The sequence below is a fragment of the Pyxicephalus adspersus genome, chromosome Z (assembly GCF_032062135.1).
Source record: "Pyxicephalus adspersus chromosome Z, UCB_Pads_2.0, whole genome shotgun sequence".
NCBI classification, from domain to species: domain Eukaryota; kingdom Metazoa; phylum Chordata; class Amphibia; order Anura; family Pyxicephalidae; genus Pyxicephalus; species Pyxicephalus adspersus.
Genome location: NC_092871.1, coordinates 36,394,285 through 36,411,716, shown reverse-complemented (window position 1 = coordinate 36,411,716; position 17,432 = coordinate 36,394,285). Strand labels below are relative to the sequence as shown.

General features: G+C 36.1%; 1 protein-coding gene across 2 annotated transcripts in view; it reads right to left on the bottom strand.

Moving 5' to 3' along the window:
• Positions 1-1,126: 1,126 nt before the first annotated feature.
• SMARCA1 (SNF2 related chromatin remodeling ATPase 1) overlaps positions 1,127-17,432 on the bottom strand; it is a 79,087-nt gene continuing 62,781 nt past the window's right edge. For both annotated transcript variants that reach the window (XM_072430773.1, XM_072430772.1), the window contains exons 22-24: positions 16,675-16,887; positions 7,073-7,180; positions 1,127-2,680 (exon numbers count right to left, since the gene is read on the bottom strand). In XM_072430773.1, the coding sequence (XP_072286874.1) occupies positions 2,612-2,680; positions 7,073-7,180; positions 16,675-16,887 (390 nt within the window). In that variant the 3' untranslated portion in view covers positions 1,127-2,611. The remainder of the gene's footprint in view (positions 2,681-7,072; positions 7,181-16,674; positions 16,888-17,432) is intronic.

Genomic DNA, 17,432 nt, shown 5'->3' with positions numbered 1-17,432 from the left:
CCACCAAAAAGCAGACAGCCTGACCTTTTAAATGTCTGGTTGTAGCTCTGTTATGTCCGGAAACTTGTTTTTGTCTCGAAAACCTGTGTCATTGCCATTGGGTATCATTGAAGTTCTAATGTAAGTCTATACCAGACAGGAGCTGAAACAATGTATCTGTTTGTGCTGAGCTTCTCCACTCCACCCTCTAGAAGGTTCTAGTCTAGCAAAAACTGTATATAAGGAAAGCAGTCAGACCCCTCTAGTGTTGTTGCAGTTAGGGACCAGTGCTTGGAAGAGGAGCCTCTACCAGACTACTGAGTGACCAGAAGACGCTGAGACGGCTATATGCTACCACAGACCCTGGATCACCAGCCTTGGACCAGGGTACCAGCCTTCTGAAGAGAGAGAGAGGGGCAGCTAGGTCAGCCCCTTCCTCAGCATCAAACCCTTCTTCTGCCAGGAAAGAGACTAGAGAAGCCAGCCTAATGCCTTGCCTGTATTGTTTTGTACCTGAATTCCTCCAGTAAAAGAGCACCCTGGTTTACTGCAGTTTCTCTGGCCTTATTTCCCATTGGCATGCACCATGCCTTACCATCCCTTCCGGAGAGCAACACGTGGTGACACCTCGACCGTGTCCAGGGGACCCAGCCCTGGCGTTGGGACGCACCAAACCCGGCCACTGCAAAAATAAGTAAAACAGCTCTCGTTTATGTATTTAGCGGTTTCTTTGGAGTTCAGCTTTATATGCTGTGTGAATGCTGCATTTGATGCAAAAGAATACCAATACCATAGGTTTAGAACTCCATGATATACAGATCCCTCTGTCACTTTTCAGTTTACAGTGCAAACCGTACATTTTATGTAAAGTGTATACAGCCAAAAGTGAAAAATGTCTCCTCACATGTTGGTTTTAACTGAGTTTTAATGTGAAATATTGAAACATTTAGGGAGGTGTAAAGGTTTTTGGTTTAACAGAAAAAGAAAAGCAGTGTCTTAACCTTTCCTTGCACTAGTTATGACATAGGAGTCTCATTGTGTTTATAGGTGTTTGACAAAACTGTATAATGTGATAAGCTGCTGTCACAATCTAACTACATACATATTCTTTATTTGCATTAAACACAAGTTAAAGGAAACACTGGGAAAAAATCTAACTTTTTTTATTTCAAAGCAGCTGCATACAGTATATAAAACATATAAAAGCTAAAACCTTCTGCACTTGCATAAACCCAGGACAGTTGTGTTATGAAATATGTGAAATCCACAAAATACATTAAATGCAAATACTGGGAAGGGGACAGAAAATATATTATGCCATGTACTTCAGGAAAGGCATTCAAAATATACACATTTTGCCATATTTGACTTTTTTTTGCAATAAAGCACAACTTTGACTTAATTACTGGGCCTCATTTAAAAATGTACAGAAGTCCCAAACATAAATAAAATGGGTCTTGGGCCTGTCCTTTTCTCAGTAAGCCTACCATATTCCCATTTTTGTCATGGCTGGTAAAGAGTGCTGTACCTCTACTTTATACATCTGGGGGAAAGTTTATTGTTCTGCCTTCGGCTATAAATCAAACTCAAGCATTCAACTTCCAAATGACCGCAGGCATCTGAAAGCCTGAATGTAACTGCTGGTTGTAGTCAACACAAAAAAATTTCATTCAAAACACTTTTAAGGCTTATACAGACATTCATTTTCTGTATTTGATGATGTGTTTTTACACCAACTAGTTTTTCCAAAATGTCTTTATTCCATCCAGGGATTTACGTCACAGAACTTTTTTTCTGATTGATAGCATCATTCAGAACATTGTCCTGGTCCTGCCCCACCCTGTGACTGGTCTGTAAAACTGATAAGCACAACCTGTCAGCATGCTACTTGTCAGTACATTCACTGATTGGCTCTTTTTACTGCTTAATGTTTACATGGCTGCAATAATATGTCTTTCATATATGCCCAGTGTTCCACTGTTAATGCAAGTTGGTAGATTCCCATTTACTGTATATATTCAAATATAACCTGTTACAAAATATCCTGAATATAGGAAACTGCTAAGACTTGAGTATAAACCCAGGGTTACCTAGGGTTTTTACAGGTTAACATATTTAAAATTATGGTAGGGTCACTTGCTTTAAATATTCTCCTGTGTCTTGTATTGGTCACCAATAGATGATGCTGTGTAATCATATCTTGTCTGTGTCAGCAGGAGTTTTTTTAGGCACAGTGCCATCCACTGTGGTGACCAGAGTACAAATTGAAATTCTTTTTCTGGAATTTAAAGGGAAAAAAAAAATCTTAGTTCATACTCCTATTTATACTCGAGTTTATAATGGTACATTATTAGAGCAAGGAAGAAGATCTATCTGAGATTGCATTTGATTTGCTTTGCAGTTCACTTGATGCAAGCTCCTATACAGATCTTTTTGCACTACAAGCAAATGAAGTCTTTACTTTACAGCATTTTGTGTTAAAATGTGTGCATTTAAACAGTGTTATTAATGTTCCCAAGACATAGTTTTACAATAACATCCATCTACATGTTCCCTAATAAATGAGGCCCAATATCTGACAAATGCACACTAACAGCGGTGTTGCACCAAGAACTCAAAGAACTTTATAGGATTAAGATTTCACTTTCTTTGCATCCTTTTTGAAGCTGTCTGCAGCGGCATCCACTTTTCTTTTACCAGACTAGAAGAAAAACATAAAACATAGTCACAAAATATATTTTTTGACAGCATTATGATAACTGTTTAGTTTACAAAATCTGACAGCACTTAATTAATGGTAAACACATTATCTCATGTAATGTTAACACGCAGAGTCCAAAAATGCCCCCATATTTCTTTTCTTTGTATTTCCTACCTGATAAATTAATAATTTACAAATTTGTATCAGAAAATCTGAGTGCTTTTCTCTGCCAGAAATTTAAGAATTCGTAATGGGACCTAACTGGCAATGACAGTGCAAGTTTACTTTTATAGCTTCAACCTTTTATCTCCATTTATAACAGAGAGATAGTTCCCAGAGAAGCCTGCATTTTACAGCGGACTCAAAAAATGTAGGCCATGTTGTGGAGCTTTTGTCTGACACTTTTTAAGAATGTCAGCAGTCAGAGGCCACCTGAAGTCTGAGTTCTACAGGTCAAATGCCTGACCTCCCAAAATGTACACCCAGAAGACAGAAAGCAGTGTGTTAGGCCAAGCAATTGACTGTCCATCAACCTTTTTAGTACCTCTAATACCCTGCCATAGCAATGCATGTATGATATATCTCCTCTAAAGGGTTCAGTTTTAAAGCTGTATTTATTTGCAGTAGATTTCTTTTGTATCAAATGACTGGTATTTTACATTTGTTTCTCTAGCCTGTTTACTGTATTTTTGCAAGAAGTTGCCATATCTGCAGCACTGTATTTTAGAAAACATGACTTTGCACTATCTGCTTAAGGCTGATGGTTTTAAAAACGCATGTAAACATTCCTACCACGTTTATATGCGTTTTTATGCACTTTTACAAGCGTTTTAAAGCTTGTGTTTAAAACACTAAAAAAACCCTCATAAAAGCCTATGACGCGTTTTACCGCAATTTTACATAGGCGTTTAAAAAAGTTTTAATTTTAACCCTTTCAGTACAGGGGTACATAAAAACCCTTACTGATTCCCTGAAGGGGTTAAAAACGTGTACAAATGAAGACCAGCTTTTAATGTTAAAGTAATTTATTAAATGTGTCTGTTTTGTGTAACTGTTTTTTTACAGGTTATCCCACAATGAAAGGATGATTCCCACAGCTGTATTCATGATATGAGCACAGCCGTCGGACTTCTGACAGTGTGGGATCCCCAGGCACCTCTAGTGCTCCGTGATTGGCTGAGAAAAGGGAAACCCTGATGATAGCTGAAGCGTCATCAGGATTTTCCTTTTATCAGCCAATTACGGAGCTCTGCTCTGCTGATAGCTTTGCTTTCCTAAATGCTCCTGCAGCCAAGGCGGAGCTGTGGTTTGCATCCAAGAAAACATGGCACAGCTCCATTCAAGTCTCCCCATTCAAGTCTAGTGCTGAATGGCTGAGAAAAGGGAAACCCTAATGACGGCTCAATCACAGAGCACTAGAGGTAAAAGGGGAGAATTGTCCTCATTTGTCCTCTAGTGCCTGGGGTGCCATACTGTCAAAAGTCCCATGGCTCTGCTCATATCATGAATTCAGCCATGGGAATCATCCTTTCATTTTGGGATAACCTGTAAAAAAAAAGTTTAAAAGTTAAAAACACACACATTTATTAAATTATTTTAACATTACAGCCTCCTCTTATTTTTTTACACATATTTGTAATCCTTTCAGGGCATGAGTAAGGGGTTTTATGTACCCCTGTACTCATTCCCCAGGGTGGGGTGGTGAAGATCTGGAAGTCTCCTTATTAAAGGGGGCTTCCAGATTCCAAAGTCCTGCTAAAAAAAACTTAACTTTCCTATATACTTGAGGTCATATAAGACCACATAAATTTGTTTATTGCATCAAGGTTTTTTTACTTCGTTAGGATCTTCGAAGTAAACAAAACAAAACAAAAATAATCATTTTCACTAAATTATAAAATGCTGACTAAAAATTATGACCTTTGTGTTGTTTAGGGTCAGTTTCGACACGTTTTGTCCCTTTCCGTGGAATATGCCCCTTCCAGCAATACATGCCCAGTAAGCCAGGCAAATACAGAATAAGAATCTGGGCAGCCTGTGATACCAAAACAAGCTATGCATGGAATCTACAGATTTACACATGCAAACCTGCAAGTGGCATCACAGAGAAAAAATAAGGAAAACGTGTGGTCCTCGATATGACTACTGGACTGCCGGGTCACAATATCACGTGTGACAATTTTTTTTACCAACTATGACCTTGGACAAGAACTTCTCAGGAGGAAACTTACCATGGTAGACACAATGAGAAAAAATAAACCTGAGCTTGCAACCGAAATTGTGCACGTGAAGGGCCAGGCTCCACTTTCTTCAAAATTTGCCTTTACAGACACCACCACTGTTGTTTCATATTGTCCATAAAGAAACCGGAGTGTGATACTTATGTCCACTTTTCACAAAGATGCAGCTGTGTCATCAAGAACTGACAAACAGCCCATACTTATCGTGGATTACAATAAAAACAAAGGAGGAGTGGACAACCTGGACAAGCTGACTGCCACCTACATTTGTCAGTGAATGACCAGGAGATGGCCAATGTTTGTGTTTTATAACTACTTAGATGTGTCTGCGTACAATGCGTTTGTGTTGTGGACCCACATCCACCTATGGTGGAACTCAACCAAAAACAAAAACATGCAGAGAATGTTTCTTGAGGAGCTAGGAAATTCCCTTATCAAGGCACACATTTAACAGAGAAAATGGGTTCCCCCAAGACCCAGTCGCTGCAGCCTTTGTCAGACAGCTGCGGATCTCGCCAAGCACTCCGTCCACGTCATCAACAACACAAAGAGCATCAGCACCAGCATCCTCTGCCAGGCCTGCCTCAGCATCAACCAGCACAGCCATAACTCCACTGAATCCACCTAATTCTAAAGGAAAGAGGTGTCAGGTCTGCCCTAGCAATAAGGACAGGAAGACAAGCACATGCTTCCACTGCAAAAAATATTTATGCAAAGAGCACAATAAAAGTTTCACTTTTTGCCACACGTGCATCCAAACACACACAGACATGCATGTTCTTGCACAAAGAATGTCTATTAGTTTGATTTGCTTGATTGTTTTTTGTTTGTTTAACTCTGCAAATCTACATTTTGTATTATTACTTGTTCTGCTTTTCTATTTTTGAAAGAAAAAAAACTTTTTTATGTCTTTTGTTGAAGTAAATATATATGGGTCAAAATTGACCCGTGACACCATAGATGTTAGTATAGGTAAAAGCATTAACATAAAAATAAATAAAAAAATTATTATCATTAATAGTCTGGTAACATAACAACCTTTTATTTACTTATATAATTCTCTTGAGGTTCATTTTACTATTTTTTTAATATAAAACGAGAGGTATGCTATTAAAGAAAGGCCAAGGGGGTCACACCAAAAATAATAAAACCAATATTTTTACTGATAAGGAAGCCTAACAAGGTAACAATAGGTAAGAAACAAATTGGATGAAAAAATAATTGTTTTGAAGGTATTTTATGGCTGATTTAGAACGGGTCAAAACCGACCAGTTAAAATCATGGATTATAACAGTAAGCTAAGTATAGGAAGGTTAAAAAAGCTCCCATTGTTTTCAATGGAAGCTTTAATTAAAAAAGCTTAAAAACGCTTTAAAAAGCCTCCATTGAATTTAATAGGAGCGTTTTTTATTTGTAAAATGTTTTCTGTGTTTTATTTGTAAAATGTTGCAAGAAACTTATCTATAACTCTTAAAAATGTGCCTCAAGAAAATGTTCCGATGTACATTAGCCCATTGGAATGTATAGGAATTTCAAACATGGGCTTTTAAAGCCTCAGGTTAAACACTGGGGAAAATGTCCGTGTAGACTAAGCCTAAGAAAGCTTAACATGTTGGTTATATAATAAAAACAAGTAACATTTGTAACATTGTAAGTCATTTGTAACATTACCTTTCTATCAAATCATTAGGATTACTGACTGAAAAAAAACCTGGGTATTGCATTAAATAAGTGAATGTTTACCATGTGTTCTGGGATGTTGAAAGGTCCAACATCTATTTTGTAAAGTTTCAAACACATACAACCATGTCTTCTAGTTCTCTTTCATAATATGCTAATAATTATCACACCTGTAGGGTGTGGGGGTGACATTTTTTCTGTTATTGGGCCCCAAGCAGCAGAAGTGAGAATTACTTTTTTAGTGCTAATTAACAATGAAAGATAGTAAAATCAGTGAAAATCTTTCCCCCATTGTAAAGTAAATGGTAAGTCTTCATGCTTTTCATGTCTATTTATCTCTGTTTTCCTGTTTAGATGTGCCTTCAATTTCTCATGCTTAAAACTGAAGTAACTTAAACAGAACTCAATCTTAAGTGTGGAGGTAAACCTATAACTACAGCCTATTTTATTTGCACAAAATAGCAAATATTACCGATGTCTTTGCCGTTTTCTTCTTTTTTTCTGCTTTTTCTTTCTCTTCTATCTCCAAGTTTTCTTTTTCTATCAGTGATATGAGCGTATTGCAGCGCCTCTGTAGCTCCTATCAAAAATAGTAAAGAAATTTAAAACTACAGTCAGTCATGTAGGTATGTACATATAATTATATTACTAGAAAGGAACTAAATTATACATTAATGGATTTTCATGAGACCCTTATAAAGTGTACCTATTCGTACATTTTCTGTCCTGGGGAAATTTTTTTACCAGAACAATAGTAAAGAAATCTCTCCATCAAAGCCACGATAAGCAGTCAATGATTTCCCCACTTTTTCTAAAGTTTGGGTATAGATACAATTTAATAAATGGAATCATTCGTGTTTTCAAAATAAAAAATGTTATTTTTTTTAAAAGTGTAGTAAAAAAAAAAGTTTAAATGCAGAGTTAAAATTTTTTTACAATAAATCCCAAACATGTAAAACGTCACAGAGGCTCATATATTATTACGTCTGGATTTGGTCAGCGGGACGTCAAGCCTTTCAGGCTCAGAGGAATGTGAGCCGGTAAACTCCACCACTTTTCCGGAAACTCAGTTGAGGGATTGCACACTGTGAGCCAACAACTCTGTGACACTGAAGGCTTGCCTCTGTGCATCGTGCTCAGAGCAAGTCTATCATGTGTACCACTGGGAATCTCTCAGGACTCCACAATGCTGATGAGTTCTTACTTTCAGCTAAAATAGTTCTGAATTAAAATGATTGTTTTACTTTTACATTTTGGTTTTTACCTTTCAGCTTCATTTCCTTTCCTATCATTTAATCTGTTAATACTTTTTTTCCAGGGTAAAAACAGGGAACGTTTCACTACAACATATATAATTTAGTAGCTTTTGTCTGCGATGTGCTATGCATGTAAGTAATAGGAAGAGGAATTTTAGGAGATGATTATTTAAGGTTGTGTTAGGTAACCCTGTCAGCTTTCTGCAGAAAAATGAGGAATAAACTTCTATACGTCTAAGCTCCCAAGACACATACAGGCACTAGATCTTTATTGCTCACGTTCATGATTGTCTCTGGTGACATAAATTGGAAATCTGGTGACTGTCCACCATTGGCATTTAGTGACATGTCCTGCCCAATCACTCACTACATGACTGACAGGAATGACCACAACAATTGGAGGGTGCGTGTAGCTTAAGGCATAGGTGATTGCAGCCATAAAATCTAAAGATGCCTTAAAATTGAAAGCTAGAAAAAAAAGATATCTTACGAAGTGTTTGGCCCCTGGTAACAAAAAACAATCTTTGGCCAGGTACCAATCCCCCTATCTGAATGAATGTTCAAAGTAAAACACATGGAAGGAAAAATAAAAAGACAAATTGTTCTTGCATGTGACAGGCTGACAGTAGTGAACATAGCTGACCTTTACCTTACTACATGCTACTCTTTTATTAAAGTAGTTATAATGGGTCTACAATATTAAAGCTCTCCATGGCTGGAGAGGATACACTTTCATCAGTGAACCTGGGTGATCCAAAAAATCTGGAATGGATATTGTTCATGATCAAAAAAAATTGGCTAACAAATAGCAAATTACTTAAAGAAATCCATTCCAGGTTTGCTAGATCACCCAGGTTCACTAACAAGAAGTGTATCCTCTCCAGCATTGAAGAGTCAATGAGTCAGCCAAATCATTTAAATAAATGCCCTGTACATAAAGCCAAAAAATATTTTGTTTCCATAGAAAAGGCTAGGGTTAAAATCTTTCCTAACTATCTCCTGAACATTTGTTCCATTGCATATTATGCCAAAACTGTAAAATTCGAAATTTCCATTACAGTTTGCCTAGCTGACAGTAGTCACCAAAACAATCAGAGACCATGAATTTACCTATTGGGGATACAGAAAACAATAAAAAGCTAACATAGCTAATACTAGACCCTGCCTATCTAATCAAATACTAAATAAAATAAAAAAATAAAAAAAAACATTTTCTTTATACACATACTGCAAATGAGTAAGCAATCTTTAAGACTAGCCATCAGAGGAACATTCCCTTTATTGATATCATACTATGGATATATAGCTGTGGAGCACAGAAGTTTCTAAACACCCTCACATACCTGGAAGCTTTCAGCGATTCATGAAATCAATGAATAATTGATTAAAGGGTAATACTTTAAATACAATTTACGTTTCTATATGTGTTCCACAACATTAAAAGTCTTAACGCAGAACTAACCCTATTGATACTCACCTGTTGCCATTTGGACACATGCAGCTCCATCTTTTCTCATATTTCCTTCCATATCTTGATCTTTGGCCATCTTGATTGGCGGTAAGGGCTAAATTATTGCGCAGGCAGTCATTGCCAGCATGTGCAGAGTAAGCCAGAGTAAGCAAGCAGGTATGAACAGTTATTGCAGAAGAGACTTCATCTGTCCCTTTTTGCAATAAAAACCTATGCATCTGCTATTTTTCAAAATGAGACTTTACTTAATTTTTTTAAATTCAGGTACACTTTAGGATGACAGGAAAAGTAACAGTAAACAGACAGTTTGCTTACTTAAATAGTTAATCTCTACATTTCTACATTTTATAAAACAACATAACTTTGGACAATCATGCAAAATGCATAAAGCTACATTAAAAATTACTTTAGGTTAAACAATGCAATAAAAACTCATGTTCATATTTAGCAACGCTGCTGTTGACAGTGATTCTAAACCAGCACAGAGAGAAACTGAGCTAATAAGGCAGTGTATATTATGCTATAATATATTATTTGGTATGCTGTTAGTCAAAAGCTGACAAATGTAGCACTATCTACTAGTTTAATCACAGTGGTTTCATTGCAATGGTCTTCAACACATTAGCGGCAGCAGTCAGTACTCCTGCATATTATGTAATACTGCTTTCAACATATTGAATGATAGCAGCAATAAACACAAAATGTATTGGGACCTAGAATGTGGTGAATGACTTCTGATCCATTAAAATGACCATAAACCATTACATGTTCTGTCAACCAAAGTCCTGTATAGAACAGCCATGCCAGAAGCATATGCAAGAAGTGAAAGATGGCACAATCATCACATTCTGCAAAACCATAACACGATTAAAGGAGGACCAGTGTGCACTATATGATGCCTGTGCCATAACCTTTCTGATAATAGATTTACTTTCTAAAAATAAATGTTCAGCCAGGTAAGATACATAGCTAGTAATATATGTCTAGAATCTGGTAAATTTATCTCCATTTGCTTATTACACAGTTGCTATAGGGAAAAGTACTGTGGCTGTTGAAAGGATATGTCGGGGTATCTAACACATTCATCTGTCAAAATTTATACAGAGCCTTATTATGAACATCACCAAGCCACACAAAGGGTTATCATATTTCCTAAATAATAAGTTGCATGAATTGTATTATCTGGTCGGTATTGATCAGCCTTCTTCATGTAGCAACACTGCCACATGTTATAGCAAGTCACCAAGGTTCACAATGATTACACAGCTCAACACAAAAAAAATTTTTACTTGCCAGGAATTTTTCAATATATTTAGTGTATTTATGGTCTGCTGAATCCAAAATCAATTGGCTCTAGTTCTTGTGATACAGGAATCGAAATAGACGATTTTAGCAACAACAAATGTTAAAACAGCATATTATTATCAATCTTTATTTACACTGATGTTTTGCATTTTATATATTAAATGTAGCATTATTTTCATGAAACTTTCATTTGCCTTCTTTTTATTCATACATTTTCTTTTTTTTACAGAAATATGAGTTCTTCTAGAAGAAATTGTTTAAATGACCCTAATGTATTTTGCTGCATTTGTGGTAAATATTATCAGCATAAAGAAACATTACAGAATTTGTGAATCATATCTGTGAATTTGTGATACAAATCTTGCATATTTTGGTAATAAACTGGGAAACCAAGATAAGTACTGTGCTCCCCATATGATATGCAAAACTTGCGTAGAGTGTCAATGTCAGTAGAAAAAATGGAAAACTGAAAAGTTTGAAATTTGGTGTACCTATGGTATAGAGAGAGACAAAAAATCATCATAAGGATTGTTATTTTTGTGCTGTGAATGTAAAAGGTTTCAATCGTTACAAGAAAAACAAATGGGAGTGCCCTGATTTGGAATCAGCAAGACGACCTGTGCTGCATGGTGCTGATGTTCCCATACCAGTGTTCAGTACACTCCCTGATATTCCTGTATCCGACATGGAAGATATACAGGGTTTGGAGTATAATCCAGGAGTTAGCAGGGGAAGTGAATATGAAGGAAGTGTTTCATCAAACCAGCAGTTCTCCCAAGAAAAGCTCAATGATTTAATACGTGACCTAAGTCTATCAAAACAAGCATCTGAATTTTTAGCATCCAGGCTAAAAGAAAAGAACTGTCTGAGACTGGAAATTAAAATAACTGTTTATGGGACAAGAGAAGTGACACTAGAAGTTTGATTGGATCAAAGATTAATTATGTAAATTTACTGAATATAGAATATATTTACATTAGGTATTTCAAAAATTAAATTTTGTATACGTAGGCATATTATAGGTTATTGTAGGTTATTATTGAGGTCATTATTTAAAAAACTAGAGCCAATCTAGCAAAACCAATACCATATTTGGAATCTGTGCATCAAACATAACCTAAATTACTTTAATCTGTTTGGCAAGAAAATATTTGTTGACCAGTGTTATAATTTATTGTAGCTGGATACAAAGCTGTTATAGCAACCAGGTGCTTCACAAAACAAATCATTTTTTTTTCTCTGTATACACTCCCTGTTCATTCAAAGGGCCAAATACTTGAAACAATGTGATTTATTTGGCTATAAGCAGGAATAACATTATCAGTGGCAACCCTATGACCAAAGAGGATGTCTGAGTACCTTTTAGTACCAGCAGCGAACATGGTGGTTGATGGGGATAGAAAGAAGGACAGCCTGCGCATCTGCTGTGCAATGTTGGAGAAAGGCAGATTACCTAAAGCCACGTACATACAACAATTATCGTTCGAAACAAATGAATAACGACCGTTCGTCCGATAATCGTTAACAAAAAAAAAGACAGAACAACAGACCGACGACACCAGCGAGAATTGTCGCTGTAAACGAACGACCGTCCTGGCGGATCTAATTGAGCAATGATCGTTCACTATATGTTGTGTGTACAGTCGTTCAGTGATTGTGGATGTTTCTGCAATACACTTTCTCCTTTACATGTCACTTCCTGCATCGTTCAAACGTTCATATCTAGCGTGTGTACACTACTGGTGGATTATATTTGAACGATCGTATTGTTACAACATGTACAGAATGGTGCACAATACGATCGTTCAAAATAATCATGCATAATTGTGCATAACCCTTAGTCGCTTGTAACGATAATTATTACAAAAAGTATTTACACTATTGCAAAGGCCCACCCAGTGCAGAGCAGTTTAGTTCTGCTATAGGTGAGTTGAATGCATCCACTTAACTACAAAAAGAGGTGACCAAACTGACCCACAATGCTGATAGTAGCAAGAAAAAAAAAAAGAAAAGGCATTCAAGAGCAGGTTGGGAACTGATATCTGCGTTTAAACTTGGTGAGAAAACAACCACTGTTTAAAGGGATTGCATTGCATTGCATGGCATTGCATCTGTTAAACGTAAAGTCTTCAAAAAGTATATTGAAGTAGGTCACAAAAAACTAGTTCTGTGATAACTGAGATAACTAGACCAACATGGAAACATCCAAAATGTCCAAAGTGCACTTATAGCAACCTGTGGATAGCCTAAATTCATTCAAAACTTTTAATTGTTTTTAAAAGTGAAGGCTTAGAATCTCTTTCAGGTTTTGTTGCTCAATAAAAGAGCCTGTTTTTGCTTTCTCCCAGTTTCAGTGGTCACTAGTACTATGTTGTCTTCTTAAAGATATAATAAAAAACATTTTCACTAAGACTCACCACTGTTATCAAATATTTTTATGGCTTGTTGTACAAACCCATATATAATTTATGTACATGAATGTTTTTATGTATTTTTATATGAATACAAGTAACACATATACATGAGCATGTGATACAGTTGTTATAGTACACTCATAAAATCTAAACAATAAAGGACTACAAGAGAAACACCAATATGGGCCAATAGTCCACATGAGTCACATTCTTATATACAAAACAGCAATATTTTATTTTATGTTTGGTAATACAATCGTGCATAGTACAATATTCATATTTTGTCTTGGCTAAAGAAGGGTAATGATTTGCTTTCATGGGGGGGGCCTGGTAGCGGCTAACAACCAAAGTTTTCAACTGAAAACCTAAGGCCTTTCATACAGATGTTGGAAAACTGTGCCACTGGCTGCTCTTGGGTGCACAACAAACTGCTGCTGTGCTGCAGAAAGGGCAGACCACACTGTAGGTAAACATAAAGGTTTCTAGAGACGAACATGTAAAATGTTAAAAAAAAATTATCATTGGCATTGATAACCAAAGATTGGTTCAAATAAACTGTTAACCACAGAACAAGCAATTACATTTTTAGCTGCCGACAAACTTCAATGGACAGTTGATGGTATAGACACAATCTGAACATCCTCCAGGCAAGCCTTTGTGCAAGCACTGCAGAGCCCTCAAAATTTTTGTCATTTTAGTGTCCATGGGGATGGGCATGAGCCAGCTTACCAGTAGCATGAACAATAGCAATGAGAAAATATGTCTTATGCGCCCACTTGAACTTCTAGGAGCAACCATTCAGCAAATCTATAGACAGGAGATTGTTTCCCCATCTGACCATTTTCAACTGTTACCTCATGTCCAGGGTGGCAAAGACAAATAAATAAATTGGATGCTTTGGGCAAGTGCAACATTTTGCCCCAGTTTCGTTTGCACTTGTATTTGTATATAAGCCCCAAATCATTTGATTTGAAAGTTAAAATTTTTCTTTCTTATCCTCCATAAACAATACAATTTTTTATGGCATATGTGAGAGTAAAAGCCATTGGCAATGAATAAAGGAAAAAAGTCCTTTTGGAAAGAAGAAAACGCTACAAATATGTAAGTATAAAGTGACATCTAGTGGCATCCGAGGTAAATATACACTGCAGCAGAATTATGAATTAATATATACCAATATTAGAATTCAAGGCACAATCTATGTATACACTTCCAGACTGGTTATATGTTTAATTTTATTATTATACTGAAAATAGGTCATGAATATGTGGATTAGACTAAAAAATATGTGAAACTGCATCATAACATGATGCCTAAACGCTCATCTTTTTTTGTTCCAGCTGAAAATATTAACCTACTTCAGAAACGGTGAAGAATTAGCCTGGAGATAAATGCGGGTTACTAAAATTCATTTAACAATAAAAAACAGAATGTTGATTTGAGCCAGTAATACTGAAACCCTGGTGGTTTAAAATAACCTTCAACCTTTTTTTCCATTTCCAGAATACTGTGAGACATGCACTACCCATGGGCCATACAATAAGCAGATGCGCTCTCAGGGTAAGAGACGGACAAGCTGTGCATGTAACGTTATTAGCCTACAAGATTAATTCAGTTAACTGATGCTTTTTCCATCTTCAGCTCTAGATAGTACTTTGATATTTTCCTATGAAATGCGAGATGAATTTGCTATATGGTTTGGTGCTTTCTTCTAAGCACTAACCCTTTCCCTGCAGATGCTCCCAGTCAGGGGCAAAATCAGTTGTGGAGAAAAACTGCATTTTGACGCAGTTCTATGAAAATTGGTATTTCTGACATACCATTAGAGGAGGTATAACTAGAATAAAAATAGACAGTGTTCATATCATTCTACTTATTTGACAAAACCTAAAATATAATCTTCACAAATAAATATTTTTTAAATGCAAAAAGGAGCAAAACAAAATGTACATTTAGCATTATTAAAAAAGAAAGGTACTTTTAAGGTCAGGATAGTTAAAGAACATTTGTTCAGAGGTAAAATTTATGTTCATAGGTCAAGCCACTTGCTGTGACCACTACCAGGAATTAAATTAGTAATTTTATATGATGGGGTATGCAGCAAAAGAAGCAAAAATGTATATCAGACATTTATGGAGTTTAAAGGCACCAATTAGTGTTCCACTGAACACAATAGAACTATAAAGCCTTCCTAAAACAAAAAACATCTGTATGATTCATAAATTCCCAAAAATGAGGGTTTTATTTCTGATTTTAGGATAACAGGTGATGCCTTGAAAGTTGCCCCTGGGCAACACAACACAACACAAATGCAATCCTATAGAACAGAAATGTTAATTTCAAACTGCATAAAAATGTTTTAAGTTTGTTGGCAATCACGTGTAAAATGTATGGAAGTCAACACTTCTATGAAACAGGGCTCTACAGAAACTAGAAAATATACCAAGGCAGGTTATGGTGAGGTGCACTTTAAAGAAACCCAAACACCCTAAAATAAGCCAGTGCAGACACAGTATAACCTCTTTTAAACAGCAGCTTTCTATATCCATCATGTTATCACAGATACAAAAAATCAGAGTAATAGAAAGAGGCTACCTGGGGTGAAGACCACTTTTGAGAACACCAGGGCATAGAACTAACTACCTGAGTAGGTAGGGAGTACATTCCAGCCCATCAAGTCCACTGCATCAGTTTTGAGTGGGCCAGCTAATTATTGTTAACAAATGATTAAATTAGTTTTGTCTATGCCTACAAATGCAATTTTCCCTTCTCTCCTCCCATGCCTCAAGAGAAATCTAAAAGCTATAAATTGATTGCTTCATATTAGAACAGAAAAGAGTACTGGTGTACCTTACAGGGAATTACTGGCAAGTAAATCAGTTAAAAAAATGTATTTATTGTACATTGACAGCAGTGCATTGTTTGGATACCATTGTGCTGGAGTCTGTCTCCATATGAGAAATATGTTCATCTAAAAGTGCTAGTCACTTGACGTAACATCTGTCCTGTTGACAGTAACCTAGAGCCCTCTAGAGACCCTATGCTTTAGGACATCTTTGGGCATAGCTGGATTTGGTTACCAATTTGTTTTCTGGATATTTGTACTTGCATATGTTATCCTACTATCAAAAATCCTCTAAAGAAGTGGTTGTATCCGCGAAATATATTGGGACTTACTAAAATGTTTGATAGTGTTTTATTTTATATAATGCGTGATGTTTGGGGCCTTTTGTTTGGGCCTTATGCTTTTATCAATGTACATGGAATGTTTAATATTTTAGATTTGGATTTACTGGCCTAGAATTCCCTGCTAAGATACACCAATACTCTGTTCTATGTTGCTTTTGGGGGATATAGCATCTTTTTAATATCTTGATTTTCATTTGTTTTGGAGAAAACCTTTGGTTTTGCTTCATATTAGCACATAACATTTATGAGCATCCATCAGTACTTCCTTTCATTTTGGTGGAGAGGTAAATTATTTGTCTGGTATATTTGTCAGCCATCTCCTGAAAGTATTTGTAATTGTGTAAAAAATGACCTTAACACCACATATAAAAATGCACATATAAAACAAAAAATCACACGTACAACAAACAAAATCACATGACTAATAACATGTACATACCATGGCAGTTCTTGACTTGATAAACCAATCAAATCGAAATTGGGGAGCATTCCGCACACACTGACGTAATTCCTCATACACATTTTCCTTGTCAAAGCCCATTTTATGCAGCATACATATGAGAAACCTGTCTTCTTCTTCTGTGTAATTTTTGCCTTTGTTTGTTCCATATTGTATCCTCAGTTGATGGAACGGAGCCTTGTACCTCGCAATCTGGGGACAGCAGAACAGTATCATTAACACTAAGGTCAAATAAAAGCCCTACCATAATCACACTGCTAGTCACAAAATTATAAATGTATCGTATGCTTAGGCAAATGCCATTAAAAACAAAGTAATGTATTCCTTTTTAAGCTCACTGGAACTCAACCAATTAATGTACAAACAGCTTTTGGATTACAATACCTTGCACATTAATACAGTAATGTATTGATTAAAATAATTCAACATATTTTTAATAAAGTAAATATAAATATCTAGAGATGTAATTTTATTAGCTTGCAATCTCTGTAAAACAACATTTACACTAAAAGACGAATAGAAAGTACTGTCAGGTCCCTGTTACCCAATTAATACATAATGCATGTTTACAAGACAGGAACGTTTATTTTTGTGTAGATACTCTGCAAGCTGGGGAAGAAGATAGAACATTGGGTACTTTTTTGTTATCGATATTCATAATTTTAGGCAGAGCTGGATTTCAACTTTTTGCTCTTTTATGTCAGTTAGTTTGTGCTAAATCCCCTGCCACCACACCT